The 16,343-nt window shown below is 48.4% G+C and overlaps 1 protein-coding gene and 1 non-coding gene across 3 annotated transcripts; both read left to right on the top strand.

Annotated features, from left to right (window-relative positions):
* Positions 1–687: 687 nt before the first annotated feature.
* NOP53 (NOP53 ribosome biogenesis factor) lies at positions 688–7,449 on the top strand. 2 transcript variants are annotated; one of them, XM_036747134.1, is made up of 13 exons: positions 701–935; positions 1,303–1,367; positions 2,402–2,486; positions 3,175–3,377; positions 3,666–3,736; positions 4,470–4,565; positions 4,676–4,780; positions 5,682–5,849; positions 6,016–6,191; positions 6,739–6,805; positions 7,053–7,129; positions 7,227–7,283; positions 7,372–7,449. In XM_036747134.1, the coding sequence occupies exons 1-13, from the start codon at positions 727–729 to the stop codon at positions 7,376–7,378; spliced, it is 1,386 nt and encodes a 461-aa protein (XP_036603029.1). In that variant the 5' UTR covers positions 701–726; the 3' UTR covers positions 7,379–7,449. The 2 variants fall into 2 exon arrangements, with proteins under 2 accessions (XP_036603030.1, XP_036603029.1); XM_036747135.1 differs by lacking the exon at positions 7,372–7,449 and having other exon boundaries at positions 688–935; positions 7,227–7,287.
* Positions 6,859–6,984, top strand: LOC118840582. Its single transcript, XR_005009757.1, has one exon. It is a non-coding gene; the product is annotated as a small nucleolar RNA SNORD23 (small nucleolar RNA).
* Positions 7,450–16,343: the final 8,894 nt, after the last annotated feature.

Genomic DNA, 16,343 nt, shown 5'->3' with positions numbered 1-16,343 from the left:
TGTAACCACAACTATGTAAATGTTTATTCCCTTTCCTGCCATGGAAAATTCATATTCCCAAATTTATGTTTGTTTACCACAGCATGCAATACAAATATATAAGTACGAATTTGCATAACACAAATAACAAGCAGGAATAGGCAAATATAAACACAAATCTGTATAGTACAGCATGCCATACATATGCAAACATACAATGTAAATATCAATTCATATTTCTGTAGTTCCTCTTCATGACCCCATCTGGGGTTTTCTTGGCAGAGATGCCGGAGTAGGGTTTGTCTTTCCTTCTCCAGATCATTTTACAGATGAGGAAACTGAGGCAAACAGGATCAAGTGACTTGCCCAGGGTCACACAGCTAGGAAGTGAATGAGGCCACATTTGAACTCAGCAAGAGGAATCTGACTCCAAGAGTACAGCATACTATACAAATACATAACAAATACGAACATAAAAATATAAAAACGAATTCGCATTTGTAGATGTACAGCATAGTACAGTAACTGCGGTAATCAACACTGTAAAGTTTAAATTATAAAGTGGTAATTTATGTTACTAAGTCAATACACTTCAAAACCCGAATAAGCACAGGGTCAGAGCATGGGCTGAGCAAACAGCGTCCCCCGCCTTTACTAATATGGCGCGGCAGCCGGAAGTACAGAGATCGGAAGAGGCGCTTGCCGGATATCCGGCGTCGCAAGTGGGATTCTCTTTCCTTTTGTAAGATGGCTGGTGGGGCAGCCGGTAAGCGTGATGCCGGCGACTCGGGGTTCCTGGGGTTCCAATCCAGTTCGGTGGACCCCGGCGCCGTGAGGCGGCGACGACGCGGGCCTCGGAACAAGAAGCGGGGCTGGCGGCGTCTCGCGGAGGAGCCCCTGGGGCAGGAGGTGGACACGTTTCTGGAGGACGTGCGGCTACAGGAGCGCGCTACCGGGTAGGCCTGCGAGGAGGGCGGGGCTCCCGAGAGGGCGGGACTGTGAAGGACACCCCCCCTCCCCCCCCCCCCGGGGTCGGAGACCCGCGGCTGGTGGGCGTCCGACGGGTACTTCCGCTGGTCTTGGGCATGTTTCCGGTCGGCCTGCCGGGACCCGAGAGCCGCGGAGCCGGGCTTTGCCTTGCATGTCCGGTGTGTGGCCCGGAGGCATGGGGCACTTCGGGGCCATGGGGGCGCCGGCCTCGAGGAGCTGGTCACCCTGGCGGCCCCGAGCTTGTGGGTGACCGTTAGTCAGACCGCGCCCCGGGAGGAGTGTCCGGGGGTGAGATCCAGCACTCCGCCTCACCCGCTCTCTCTTCGCCTCCAGGGGCCTGATCTCAGAGACTCCGGATGAAAACCTCTTCTTTGTGGACACGGGGCACCAGGAGAAAGGTGAGGATGGGGGGGGAGGGGAGTGAGTGAGCAAGGAGCGGGCAGTCTGGGGGGCAGGGGAGGTGTGGGGGGAGGGACCAAGGAGAGAGCAGCCTGAATGGGCTACAGAGGAGCGGGCAAGCCCGAGGTATCTAGATAATCGATAAGCAAACATCGATTAAGCACTTCCTGTGTGCTAGGCCCTGTGCTAATCTGCTGGGGATACAAAAGGAGGCAAAAGCCAGGAAGCGAGTTGTTCACAGAGGCTTTAGAGTGGAGAGGAATATAAATCAGGAGAGAGTTATGGGATTGCATTGGATGATTGCTCAGGGCCTTCTTTAGGTCTGATGTTTGTGGATTAAAAAAGGCGGCATCTCAGAGAAGCCTGAAGCAGACTTAAGGGGAGAAATTGTAGATCTAGAAGAGACATTTGAAAAAAAGTATCTTATCAGTACTTTAAGTATCCAAATCAGTTAATTTAAATGTGAATGGTGGTTAAATAAATATGGTTGTTTTTGCTGGTGTTTAATGTTAAGTTTCTAGTAAAACGTTTTTTGTTAAGGTAACATAGATGGGAAAAGTGTGGAGTACTGCATTTAATGTCTGACTTGGTTGATGTGTTGGTTAGATTTGCTGAACTTTTTCTTTGTCTTTGTCACAAAGGATGGTTTTGGGGGAGGCATAGTAGGAAATAAAGGCATATAAGTGAAAGATCGCAATAAAATATAATTTAAAAAGGAAAAAGACAGGCCTGTGCATGGGGAAATTTTTCCTCTGGCTTGGGAGATGAAGGGGCCTCCTCCGTTCCCACCAAGAACTCCCCAGATTGGGGGAGAACTGAGGCCTAGGAGGTGGGAGTTCACTCAGATCCTGGGAGGCAGGGGCAGGAGGAGGGAGAGATTGAGCTCCCCTTCTCTGGCCTGATGAGTTCAGGTTGTTGTAGGTGTTCCTTGGGTAAACGGAAGGGGAATTGTGATGTAAGAAGCCAAGGTGCAAAGTGTTCTTGGAGACCATCTGTTCAGACCCTAAGTCCATGTTCTTCTCTTTCCCTCCAGACTTGAAGATAAACCAGGACTTGAAGAAGCCTTTCTGGATTGACCGGGTTTTAGAATCACATTCCAAAGTACCTTCCCCAAAGAAGTAAGTGAGTGCCCTTCTCTCCCCTTTCTCTGGCTCCCTTCTCCCTGGGATTTCCTTGCTAGGAATGCTGAAAAGAGGAAGCTCTCTGATCTTCCATGATCAGAAGAAAAGTTTCCCCACTATCCTGATACATGAGCACAGGGTGCTTTTTTCTTTTCTAAACCACATTTTGTTACTCTTATTTGTACACTTCTTTTGTTACCATGAATGGCTTCCTGGCTAATGGAGCAGGCTGCACTAGGCCTTGCAGAATGGGCAGGAGCTGGGAGAGGACAAGGGAGCGTGTGCAGGACAGGGAGGGGCAGTTTTAGGGAGATATTGGGGGAATGAACGGACTTTCTTGAGAATAGCAGCAGCACGTGCAGGATCCTAGAGAAAAGAAGGCTGGCATTGGCCTTGGGGGATCCTGATGGTCAAGCTGAAAAGTGTAGATGAGATGATGTGGGCCACAGAAATTCATGGCAGGTTCCTGAGCAGGATGTGGAACAAGAGCAGTGACTCAGAAGAGGGTAGACAGTGCCAGATGTGCAGCATGGTGGAGTGAGAGGCTCAAGGTCGGGAGCCATCAGAAGTCAGGGAACTGAGGCCATGGTCTGGGCCATAGGGCATGAGGAAAATGGGTTTCCATCTTTTCTTATACTGGGGTCCCCTTCCCTCATCTCTCCTCTCATTGTCCCCTTCTTGGCAGCATCCTTGCCCACCAGATCCCCAATGGGAAGAAGCTGAAACGCAAGCAGCGCTTGTGGGAGCACTTGGCCCAGCAGGGAAAGCTGCCTCGGGATGTGCGGAAGGCCCAGGCCCGGCTGCGTCAGCCCCCAGAGCCAAAGACCAAGCCCTCTGACCCAGAGGAAACAGCTGGCCGACCTTTCTACGACCTCTGGGCTGAGGACAGTAAGTAAAGGAGGAGGGTTGGCTGGGTCCATGGACTTGACAAAAGCTGTAGGTTGAGACAGAAGACCTGGGTTCTAATTCCACTGACTGGGTGGGCCCCACAATTCTTTGCCTCTGTCACACTACAGTTAGCTTTGGTCCACTCTGCGTCCTTATAGCTGAGTTGGAAGTCATTCAGGGGGTTGAGTTTGGAGGGAGGCTCCTGTTCCTTCTCTTCCCTTAATCTCCTATCCCCACATTCTCTGACACCCAGTTTTCTATCCCCTGCCCCCACCTTGTCCTTTCTAGATCCCCTGGACCGCCCTTTAGTTGGACAGGACACTTTCTTCTTGGAACAGACGAAGAAGAAGGGAGTAAAGGTGAGGAGTGTTGGTGCAATAATTGGCCAGGAGGGTGGTAGGAGGAGGGCAGTTGGTGAGAAAGTGGTTGGGGACTTGTTATTGCTGTTTGTCCTTCGTTCTCCAAGAGGACCATGACGTCAGCAAGGTGATGCCATGACATTTAAGTGAATTGGATTGAAGTGAGGCAGAGCTGTGCAGTTGCCAGCCTCACTCTCTCCTCTGGCGCCATCTGGGTCCACTGGCCAGATATGGATCAGGACGGCTGGACATGGCCTGTGGTTGGGGAGTGAGGATCATGGGGAGGAAGCAGCTGTGGGCAGCCAGGCAGGGAGAAAGATTTGGGTGCCTTTGGATCCTGGACCATGAGAGCTAAGGGGCCTGGTGGTCATGTAGGCCCCATGTTCTAGCTGAAAATGCCTTTGCTTGCCCCAGAGAGCCTGGGGTCGTCAGGTACCTGTGCCCTTGGATAGGTCACATCCCCTCTGAGCCATGGTTTTTTCATCTGTAAAACAGAGGCCTTGACCAGATTTCTGCCACCTCCAGTCCCATGAACCTCATTTCAAGCTTAGAGGAGGGAAGAGCCTTTGGCAGGGCCACACAGCAAGTCAGCCAGATTAGGCTCCAGCCCATGGCTTGTTCCCCTGTAATCTGGCAGCTGGCCTGTGGGAGGGATTGGGTCGTGTTTGAGTGAACACCTATCTGGATGCTCTCTCATCACTTCTCCCCATTTCTCTCCGTCCCCTTTCTGCAGCGGCCTCAGCGCCTACAGACCAAGCCCTCTCGGGCCCCGGCTGTGGAAGTGATCCCTTCTGGAGGCTCTTACAATCCTTCGTTCCAGGCCCACCAGGTATCACCTCCCTTCTTGCCCTGGATCCCCTAGCCTGGTCCTAGACCTAGATCATGCTGGGGGCTGGCACACACTCCTCCTCACTGGAAGTGCCTTTTTGTCTTTGCCAGGCCCTGCTCCTGGAAGCCCATGAAGTGGAAGTGCAGAGGCAGAAGGTGGAAGAGAAACTCAGCCGTCAGCTGGCCTTCCCCACTGTGGATGAGGCCCCCACCAAGGTACGTGCTGGGGACCCTTGGGGCCCAGCTACCTTGTTCTCTCCTCATCCCCAACTGAGTCCAGTGCTAGACACTTAAGTATTTGACACACAGAGAAATCCCCTAAACATCATCGCTTCTGTCAGTGAGTTAACTTTAAACTAGAGGGGGCTGCACCTTGCCAACTGATAAGTACATAGCGGATAATTTGGGACAAAGGGAGAGAGAGGGCCTTGATGGCCGAGGGGCTGACGAGAGTGTCATTGGGGTGGGGTGGCCAGAGAGCCAGCCTGGTGTCATAGCCAAGTCCTAATTCAGGGTCTCCCCCGAGTGGTTTTGTAAGACTAGAGTGTGCAGGTCTGGTGTCTGTGTATGTGTAGATAGAGATGTAAATAGAAATTGAGATATAGAGAGATGTATAAGTGGAGTGGGTATTCTCTATCCCAGGGAAACCTCAAATCTGGAACTCAAAAAAGTAACCAAACTAAAAACAAGATTAAGGAGATCTGGAAAGCCTTCCTGTTGGAGGAGCTAGTGTGCAAATTGAGTTTTGGAGGAAGCTGGGAATTCTGGGAGGACGCCTGAGCAACTCTGGCGCAAAGTTGTGCTGGGGTGGGGGGTATGTTGTTCTGTGGAGCTGGAGGATAAGCTGGTCCGTTTGTTGGAATGTGGTGTGTATCACCCATAGAGATACTGCATATCTGGGGTTTGGGCTGGAGCCATTTTGGAAAGCCTTTACACTCCAAGCCCAGAAGTTGGTATTTTATCCCAGAGGCAGGAGGGCAAGGGAAGTTGAGAAGGCCTGGAGAGGGGCAGGACCCCACGAGGGAGATGTGAGTGCTCCTGGCCAGAAGCGATGAGCACCTGCTTTGGGTGGTGGTGGTGTGCAAGCCCTCCCAGCAGCCCCTGTGCTTTCTCCCAGGAGTCGGCATTCAAGGAGCTCTGTGAGGGGCTTCTGGAGGAGTCAGATGGGGAAGCTCCAGCAGAGCCAGAAGGAGAGGAAAATGCAGATTGCCAGGTGCACAGACCCCCAGGCCCAGAGAAGAAGACGGAGCAGCAGAGGAGGCGGGAGAAGGAGGCCCGGAAGTTGGTGAGGGGCAGGTTTGGGGTGACAACTCTCGATTCCTATTCCTTCTCAGTCGATTCCCCCTCATGTCACTTGGTGGCTCAGACGCCTGGGTGACTTGTGCAAGCCTAGGCAGGCCAGACAAGCTCCACCTTCTGACTCCCGGGTCTGGGGTCGGGGTTTCCCATAGAGAGCCCAGCAGGCAGCAGAGCGGGCAGCAAGGAAGAGGCACCAGGAGGTGTTCCAGCTCCGAGGCATCAGGCTGCAGGTGGCCCATCGGCTCGCAGAGCTGGCCCGGCGGCGAGAGAGACGGAGACTAAAGCGACTGGCGGAGGATGAGAAACCCCGACGGCTGGGTCGGCTTAAGTGAGGAACTAGGGGGTGGAGATTGAGGGGTTTACATCCACCCAAAGTCTGACTGGTCTTCCCCAATGTTTCCTTTCCTTCTATTCTCCTCAGCCTGGCATTCAAGGCCCCCCACAGTGTAGCCCTAGCCTTTTGTAATTGCGGTCCTATTTCTTCCACATCCCCTGGTTCTAGCGAGAAGGGAGTGAGTGAGAGGGGTTTCTGTCTTTCCATCTCTGCCACCACCAGCCCTGGCCGTCCCCTGGCCTTCGGGGCTCCCATGATGAGTCCCATCCTCTGACCCTGGGTCCTTTCTTGGTTAGCAAGTCTAGGAGCCAGGGAGGAGGAAAAGAAGGGGGATGTCTTGTCTCCCCAGCCAGATGAAAGTTTCCTTCTTTTTCTTAGCATCCTAAGGCAGTTGTGTGAGCAATGGAGAGTGTGCTCTGTCTCTGTGATAAGAGCCACAGGATTTCAGAGTGGGGCAGTAGGGGGGTGGGGTGGGGGGGAGTGAACAAGGAAACCCCCAGGTAGATGTGCAGCTTATGCCTCTTCCCTTCCTTCCTGCCAGATATCAGTCTCCAGACATTGATGTGCAGCTCAGCACTGAGCTGGCTGATTCCTTAAGGAAGCTAAAGGTATTGGGTCTGGGGGCAGGTTGGGGGAGTGATGGAGGAGGGGCAGGGTCCTATGCCCAATGATGAGACTCATCCTTGCACGCCTGAGGCCCCACCCTGATAGTGGTTTGGGGCAATGGGCGACACTATGGGTCCCCCAGGCAGGCCGGGTTTGGCCTTTGCCCTGGGGGCTGAGGGCATGAGGAGGCTGGGCTGGGGATCACAGGATTCTTGGGTCCACCTGACATCTCATCTCTCTCTTTCCTAGCCTGAGGGAAGTATTCTTCGGGACCGATTTAAGAGCTTCCAGCGAAGGAACATGATTGAGCCTAGGGAAAGAGCCAGGTGAGGGGTCCAGGTGGATGGGCCACGTGGGGAGGGAGGAGGTCTGAGGAAGGCGGCCTGATCTCTGAGCTTCCCTCCTTCCTCTGTCCATACCCAGGTTCAAGCGGAAATACAAGGTCAAGCTTGTGGAGAAGCGGTCCTTCCGGGAACTCCAGTGAGTATCCTCAAGCCCCTTTGCCCCAGCCCAGCCTTTGGTCCCCACATCTTGTCTGTAACCATTTCATGGTTTCTTCTGCCCACAGGTTATAGCTAAGCTCTTCTGGATGCCTGCTCTCCCTGGCCCCTAAGGCTCCATTAAAAGCTCTTTGACCAATCCTCTACGTGCTCCAAGTCTCAGTCCATCCTTGGGTCTATCTTTTCTCTCCTCTAGGCTCTGGTACCTGAGAGCCTCTGCAGAGAGGTTTGGCTCCTCTAGGAATTGCTGGTCTTTCACACACAAGCCTCATCTCTTGAGGGTTGTGCTCTACCAAGTCTGCCGAATTCTAAAACATCATTAAAAATCACAGTGAACGTATAGAAACGAAAGCAGTGTTTGGGGGAATTACCCAGAAGGGCTTCACCAGGCACAGGTCACGTCACACCACAGGCAAGCGGAGGGCTGGATGTAGGGAGGCTGCCTCAGTTTTAGCAAGTGTTTGCCAGAATCTCTCTCACCATTCTCAGGAGGCTGGATGAGGGGAGTCTGATCAGGTAGATTCACAGCTGGTAGAGGACTGGGAATCCCAGCATCTGGGCCATTGGAAGTATCCTTGGAGGAGAGATGCCATGCTGTCCCTCTCTTCCACCTCTTAGGATCCCCTCAAGGTCATCTTGGGCAGGAAGCCTGTCGAGGTCACCCTGGCTGCCTTGGCTTCCCCTCAAAGGCCACCTTGCATCTTCTCTGGATGGGCCTTTTATGTGCCCAGATGCTAGGGAGGGTCACCTATTTTTTTTCCTGACATCTCTAGCATTCACTATGGCATGTGCCACCGACCTGCTTGATAAATATTTCTGAGGTCACTGTGGAGCACACAGAGAGAGATGGCTTAGTTGTTGGCAAATGGGCCTAATAGAGGCCGGCCCATGAACCCCAGATGCAGCCTGGAGACACCACTGAGACCTTCCATTTTTGCCTCCAAGGTCAGTGCACATTGATCAGGGGCCACTGTGGAGTTGAGGGCTTTGTATCACACCTACCTTCTTGCCAATCCTTTGGGATTTTGTTGAATGGAGTCCCCAGAATGTATTTGAGGGTGCTGAATTTCCTGAGCCCCTGTGAGATGGGCTTTTACAAGGAACCTTTAGGCAGCACCAGCATCTTCAGCCTAAAGGATGAACACAGCCTGAGCCTTCCCCAGGTGCCTTTTATTGGTTGGGTATTTGTTTGGGCAGGTAACTCCTCATGCCCTGCTGTGCCCTCCAAAGAACTGGAGTCTCCCTTGTCAGGGAGCGGCATTAGTCACTGTACCCCCACAGACTGCACCCCCCCCCTCCCCGAGGGGAGAGACACCGTGCCTGGCAGACTGAATGCTCAGCAGATGACTTCTGGAGACATCTCCAGAGGGCACTGATGGCACCAGGTGAGAGTGCCCCTGACCATGTGTGTCCTCCAGGCACGTTCCCATCTGTATTTCGTGTGCTTTCTGACGTGTTTGCCTTGCATGTGGCCTCTGTTTCTATGTGTTCTCTGCATGTGTGCCTTCTCCATGGAGGTTGGGATAACTAACGGGATGTATGTGTGAATGGGGAAGTACTGGGGTGTGTGTTTGTGGCAGGGACTTCTGAATTGTGGTTTTGAGTGGTTGGATGCTGGTCAGGAAGGTCTGTGTGGGAGGTGATAAGGAATCCTTGCAGGCTGCATACCAGTGGGGATGTTTTAAGGCCCAAAGAGGAAAGGACCTCTCCAAGGTCATGCAGTGAGGTAGGAGAGGAGACAGAGCTGCAGCCCAAGCTCTGGTAAACAGAGTCAGCATTTCCCTCAGGGCCCTGTTTTCCCACTCTGATTGGGGTTTTGCTTTTTGTTTTTTCTTAACCTTGTGTTGGTGGACAGAGTGTTGGGTTTGGAGTCTGGAAGACCTGGGTTCAAATGTAGCTTCAGACACTAGCTGTGTAACCTGGGACAAGTCACTTCACCCTATTTGCCTCAGTTTCCCCAACTGTAAGTGAGCTGGAGGAGGAAATGGCAACCTTGTGTGGAGTCCCAGCAACAACTCCTAGGGTCCTTTACCTGCAAAATCACTTCCCTTTAGGGACTATGCATTTTCTTGCCTTTTTTAAAACAATTATTTAGAAAGTTCTTAAAGTTATGAATTCTCTCCCTCCAGCCCCTCCCCTGCCTGCTGAGAAGGTAAGCTATGTGATATAATTATACATGTGAAACCATGCAGAACATTTCCATGTTAGCCATGTTGCAAAAAGCAGGAAAAATTTAGAAAGTGGAAAAAGTCAGTCTGCATTCTCAGTCCATCGGTTCTCTCTGGAGGCAGAGGGCATTTTTTGTCATGAGTCCTTTCGAATTGTATTGATCATAGTAGCAAGTCATTCATAGTCGATCATCACACACCGTTGTTGCTTGTACAGTGTTGTGGTTCTGTTCGCTTGGCATCAGTTCATGTAAGTCTGTCTGGGTTTTTCTGAAACCATCCTTCTCATCGCTTCTTATAGCACAGTAGTATTCCATTGCATACGTGGACCACAGCTTGTTCAGCCATCCCCCAATTGATGGCATCCCCCTGATTTACAGTTCTTGGCCACCACAAAAAGAGCTGCTAGACATATTTTACTACATATAGGTCCACATCCTTTTGCTTTGATCCCTTGGGGATATGGAGCTACTAGTGGTGTTGCAGGTTCAAAGGGTATCCCAAAAGGGCATAGTTCCAAATTGTTCTACAGGACGGTTGGATCAGTTCACAACTCCAATAATGCCTTAGTGTTCCAGTTTTCCCACATCTCCAGCATTTATCATTTTCCTTTTTTTTGTCACCTTAGCCAATCTGATAGGTGTGACGGTACCTCAGAGTTGTTTCAGTGTGCATTTCCCTAACTATTAGTGATGCAAAGCATTTTTTCATGTGTCTGTTAATAGCTTTGATCTCTCCTTTGGTCATTTGTCAGTTGGAGAATAGCTTTTATTTTTATAAATTTGACTTGGTACCTTCTGTATTTGAGAAACGTGGCCTTTATCAGAAACTTTTTGTAAAAATTTTTTTCCCAGTTTCCTGTTTTCTTTCAAATAAACTTTATATTTCCTATGCTATTTGATCACTCAGCATTTATTAATTGCCTAGTACTGTGTTCTATGGGGAAGCTAGGTGGTGCAGTGGACAGTATTGGGCCTGGAGTCCAGAAGACCTGGGTTCAGATCTGGCCTCGGACACTAGCAGTGTGACCCTGGGCAAGTCACTTCACCCTGTTTGACTCAGTTTTCTCATCTGTAAATGAGCTGGAGAAGGAAATGGTAAACCACTCCAGTATCTCTTCCAAGAAAACCCCACATGGGGTCATAAAGAGTCGAACACAACTAAATACTGTTCTAAGCACTGAAAAAATAAAGACAGAATTGTTTTGAGGGGCTTAGGTTGTCATGGGGGACAGCAAGCACCGATATAGGTAGAAACCAAACCCTCACAAAGGAGATACAAAGTGCAACCTTGGCTAGGAAGAAGGCACTAGAGAGGGGGGAAGTGGGAAAGATCTACAGAAGGTACTTGTGGGCTCACTGGGCCTGCCCCTCACTAAGCATTGGTGTAAGTCTGCTGGCATTGGCTGGAGTAGAGGGGCCAGAAGTTCTGTTAGATAAGGTCTGGCTAACCGTTGCTTGCCCCGCTCTCAGGGGCCTCCTCGAATCTGAGCCAGAAGCAGAGGAGGCAGGGTCAGGATTCACTCATGTAACCTGAAGGTCTTACTGCCTCACATTTGTCAGCAGCCAAGACATACTATCTCGTGCTGTGCTTTGGCCAGCCAAAGCAAACCTCCAGAAGAACGGGATCACAGATGCATTGGTTTATTTCTGAGGATACGTTTTCTAGGAGCAAGCCTGGCCATGTTGTCCATGTCTACGAAGCCAAGACAGCATTTGAGGTGATAAAAATAGAAAACAGCAAATGGTTCCTTAGGGGTGATAATCGCTGTAGCCAGAGCCCAGCCATCACAGGGAGACAGTCAAGCATGGGGACCCTATTAAGACCATGTAGAGTAAAAGAACACCCAAAAACCATTGACGAGAAGTAGGGGGTGATAAGGCAGTGTCATGTAGGACATTCCCAGTACTGTGTTTGTAGTCTCCCCTTCTTGCTGAGTTACATCAGAAAAGTTCCTTCCCCTCTCTGAGCCTTAGCTATAAAAGGGGTACATAATTCACACCCCACCAACCTCTCGTGAATGTTAAGAGGAAAACAATTGGTGAACTGTAAGAGGCTAGAGAAGTAGGAGCTGCTGTTTGTACTACAGGAGGCCAGATGGAGCTGAGAGCAAGGAGAGGTACTTGGGGGCTGGCCTGGGCATGGAAGGCTTCCTGGAAACATACGGGACCTGAGCTGGGTGCTGAAGGAAGGGGAGAAATGGGAAGGGGGAGCAATCCTGGTGAATACAGGGGAGGGAGGGTGCTATGCCAGCTTTAGAAGAGGGGATGGAAGAGGAAGACCCTTGAATGCCAGGGTAAGTTGGGACTTGATTCTGATTGGTTCTGCACAGTAAGCTGAGCCCTGGATTTCATTGGCTACTTTCCCCCATCCTCCTGCTCTGGAGGGGCAACCTCTAAGGTGGAGCTGGCTTCAGACAGGACACTGAGGAAGCTGATACTGAAGCTTGCCCAGTCCCCCAGGGTCATGTCCAGTCTCTGTCTGATCCCAGAGTTGAGGCTGTAAAGCAGGGCTTACCCATTTTTGCCAATCTTCTTTACGTACTTATTCGTTGTTTCAGAGATGCCTGGTAAGTTGGCATTCTCCAGCTATGAGAGAAGAACAGCCAGGGGTTAGGGGGTGACCTATTTCTGGCCCTAAATAGAAGGTCAATTCTTCCCAATCCCAGCTCTGCAAAGGGGAGAGATGAGTGTGGCAAGGGAGAGAAGTGCTGGGAAGGGAAAGGAAGAGTGTGATGAAGGCAGTAGACAGACCAGACCCCCACTCCCAGATGTCAGCTCCTCCCCACCTGGGACACTTCTGTGGACATCTTCAGCAGGGTCAATAGGAGGAACCAATGACACCTGACAGCTTGCTTCAGTGTCTGGCTGCTCAGATCAGCTTCAGGGATGGGTCCAGGTTGGTCGTGCTTCCCCAGTAATCTGGGACTTTCTGCACAGTAAATCTGAACTCCTTGTGCAGAAAATGGAGCATTTGGAAGATCTCAGCGTCCCTGTCTGGCTCCATCAGCTTCCTTACTTTCTCCCTGGCACTGTCCAGCTCAGCAACCACCTTGACAAAGGCCTTTTCCTGACTATCCTCCAGCTTGATGGAGTTCGGCTCCAGGACAACAGGGTCTATTGGTGTTGCCCTTCCTAGGACTCCATTGCCCCCACTGTGGGCTGCTGCTTGTGCCACTGGCCTCTGGGTCATTTTGTCCCTAGCCATCCCCATATATCTCCCTCCACGGCTGGTCATCTTCTGTACACTGGAGCAGCCAGCTTGCCCGAATGGCCATTCATTGTCCAGGAGGACCCAGGCAATCATGGCCTCCTCGCTGGGAAGTTTAGCCTTCACTGAGTTTTAGTGTGATCCAACTGGTGTAAAGTCATCATTCCACTTGTTGTCTAGGAGATAGTTCTCAGTCTTCTCTTGCTGGAGATGGTCAGTGTTGCCTTGGGAGCTCACTAGTGACAGTGTCTCACAGACCTTTCTTGTCCTCTATCACATCTTCAAGGTCTTTATTGTGGTTTCCAGGCTGCTGGGTCTTTTCCCCCCAATGTTGTTCTTGTTCTGTCTTGATAATTCCCCTCAGGAGACTCTTCTTAGCCTCCTCTTCCATGTGGGGCACAGAAAAGGGCAGTGTGATGAGTTGATTCAGGCACTGGTAGCCACTCCCAGCAAGGCTGCCCACCCTCCCAGGTCTCTCCACACTCTCAGCAATAACCTTGGAGTCAGCAGCCAAGATGGAGATGAATGGGGCTTCAGGGTCTGAGTGGAGGATGCGGAGGGCTTCCAGGGCACCCATCACCTTCTCAGGGGGGCAGGCATCCAGATGGCTGATCTGAAGCACCATCTGGATCTGCCACTTCTTGTACACCCCTCAGATGCCCTAGAACTTGGTGAAGACCTCAGCCTCGTCCTTCACAGAATGCATGAAGCTGAGCTGGTCAGAGAATTGGGTCTTGTTCATGAGCTTGTGGGTGGGGCAGATAGAAGGGAGGATAAATTAAAGGAGGCAGAAGTCAGAAGCGAAATACACTTTTGAAAGGGGACAGGAGAGAAAGAGAGACAGAGGGAGAGGGAGACAGAGAGACAGAGAGAGAGAGAGACCGAGAGACAGAGAGATGCAGAGAAACAGAGAGACAGACAGAGACAGACAGAGAGGATGAAGGGAAATACAGAGTTAGTAATCATAACTATGAATGTAAATGGGATTGACTTACCTACATAAGAGGATGGAAGACTAGATTATACACCAGAATCTAAAAATATATTCTTTACAAGAAACACACTTGAAACAGAAAGCCACACACAGAGTAAAAATAAAGGGGTGGAGCAGATTATACTTTAGCTGAGATTAAAAAAAAGGCAAGGTCAGCAATCATGATGTCAGACAAAGCAACAGCAAAAATAGACCTAAAGTAAAGGAGATAAGAAGGTAAACTACATTTTGCTAAAAGGTATCTTGGACAATGAAGTAATTTCAACATGTACCAAATGGCATTCTTAATTCTTAAAGAAATTCTTCAAGAAAAAGTGTAATGAGTTCCAGGAGGAAATAGATACTTATGCTATATTAGTGGGGATATTAATGGGGGACCTCAACTTTCCCTCTCAGAACTAGATAACTCTAATTGTAAAATAAATAAAGAAGTAAAGGAGGTGAATAGAATTTTAGAAAAGTTTGATATAATAGCTTTCTGGAGAAAATTTAATGGGAAGAGACAATTACTCAGCTGTACATGGCACCTTCACAAAAATGGACTGTGTATTAAAGCATAGAAACCTCACAAATGCAGAAAATATCAAATGCATCCTTTTCAGACCATAATGCAATAAAAGGCCAGTGAAACATAGATGAAAATTTTATTGGAAACTAAGTAACATAATCCTAAAGAATGAGTGGGTGAAAGAACAAGTCATAGAAATAATCAATAATTTCATTAAAGAGAATGACAACAATGAGACAAGATGCCAAAGTTTATGGGATTCAGCTAGGGAAAATTTTCTGTCTCTAAATGTGTACTTGAATAAAATACAAAAGGAGCTGATCAATGAATTAGACATGCAACTAAAAAACAAACCTAGAAAAAGGACAAGTTAAAAATCCCTAATTAAACACCAACTTGGAAATCCTAAAAATCAAAGAACGGACAGATATTGGAAGTGAGAAAACCATTGAAGTGATAAATAAAACTAGGAGCTGGTTTATGAAAAAAGCCGATAAAATAGATAAACCATTGGTTAATTTGATTACCAGAAGAAAAAAGAATACCAAGTTACCAGTATAAAAAATGAAAGGGGTGAATGTAGTACCAAGGAAGATGAAATTAAAGCAGTTATTAGGAGCTATTTTGCTCAAATAGATGCCAATAAATCTGGCGATCAAAGTGAAATGGATGAATATTTATAAAAATATGAATTGCCCAAATCAACAGAAGAGAAAATATTTTTTAAAACAAGAAAAGAAAAAAAAATGGACTAGCCATAAATGAGCTCCCTCAGAAAAAATCCCCAGGACCAGACAGATTCACAAGTGAATTCTACCAGATATTTAAAGAACTATTCCAACTCTTCCAATACTATAGAAGTTATTTGGGAAAATAGGCAAAGAAGGAGTCCTACCAAAAAAAAATTTTATGATATAAATATAGAGCTGATAACCCAAACCAGGAAGAGCAAAAACAGAGAAAGAAAACCATAGACCAATTTCCCTAATGAATATTGAAGCAAAAAATTAAGATAAAAGCTATCAAGGAGATTACAACAATATATCACAAAGATCTGGGATCCTAATTACTGGGATCTTTGGGTTTTTCAAACATTAGGTTATTGTGATTCTTTACTTCTATATAATGTGTACCTCATTAATTCCAATGATCAACTGCTCTATTTCTTATCCACTACCAAATTGTTTTCATGATTGCCACTTTGTAACAGAGTTTGAGATGAGGCATTGATTGCTAGGCTGCCAACCTTCACTTTTATCTTGATGTTCTTCCTTTTGTTCCCCCAGATGACTTTTGTTATGATTTTTTTCTAGCTCAATTAAATATAATTCTTTGGTAGTTTGATTGGTATGGCACTTGATAAATAATTGCTTTAAGTATTATTATATTAAATTGACCTACTCATGGGCAATTAGTATTTTTCTAATTGTTCAGATCTGTATTTGTACAGAGCATTTTGTAATTTTGTTCGAAAATGTCTTAGTATTATAAAAAATAATTTGGAACCTGAAAGGGTCTGCGGAATGTCATCCCTTGTCATACCTATGTCTTTGAGAACCACTACTCATGGTGGATTCAAGATGATGGAGCGAGAACTCACATCTTTGCCATAACTCAACCAAAACCTCTTCCACAATGACCACAGAAAGTATGACAAACTGTATTCTGAGGGGGCAAAGCCAAGAAAAAGTCACAGTGAGTCATTTTTACAGTACAAGGTATCTTAGGAAGATAAACCGAGAAGTCTATTGTCACTAAATTTGGGGCTGGCTAGGAGCACAGAGCAGTAGCAGAAGTGGCATTACACAATGATAGTGGCAGCCACAGTGGCAGGGAGCCCCAAGGATGGTAAGGGGTCTTAAGGAAGCAGAGTAAGAGCCATTCCCCAATTGATAAATGGTAAAAGAATATAAATAGGTAGTTTTTTTTGTTTTGTTTTTGCAGGGGGGAAGGCAGGGCAATTGGAATTAAATGACTTGCCCAAGGTCACACAGCTAGTATGTGTGTCAAGTGTCTGAGGCTGGATTTGAACTCAGGTCCTCCTGACTTCAGGGCCAGTGCTGTACTAAATGCGCCACCTAGCTGCCCTAAAAAAGGTAGTTTTTAGAGGAAGAAATCAAAGTTATTAATAGTCATATAAAAAAGTTCTAAATCACTATT

Source organism: Trichosurus vulpecula, chromosome 2, assembly GCF_011100635.1.
Source record: "Trichosurus vulpecula isolate mTriVul1 chromosome 2, mTriVul1.pri, whole genome shotgun sequence".
NCBI classification, from domain to species: Eukaryota; Metazoa; Chordata; class Mammalia; order Diprotodontia; family Phalangeridae; genus Trichosurus; species Trichosurus vulpecula.
This window is presented reverse-complemented; position numbering and strand designations above follow the sequence as displayed.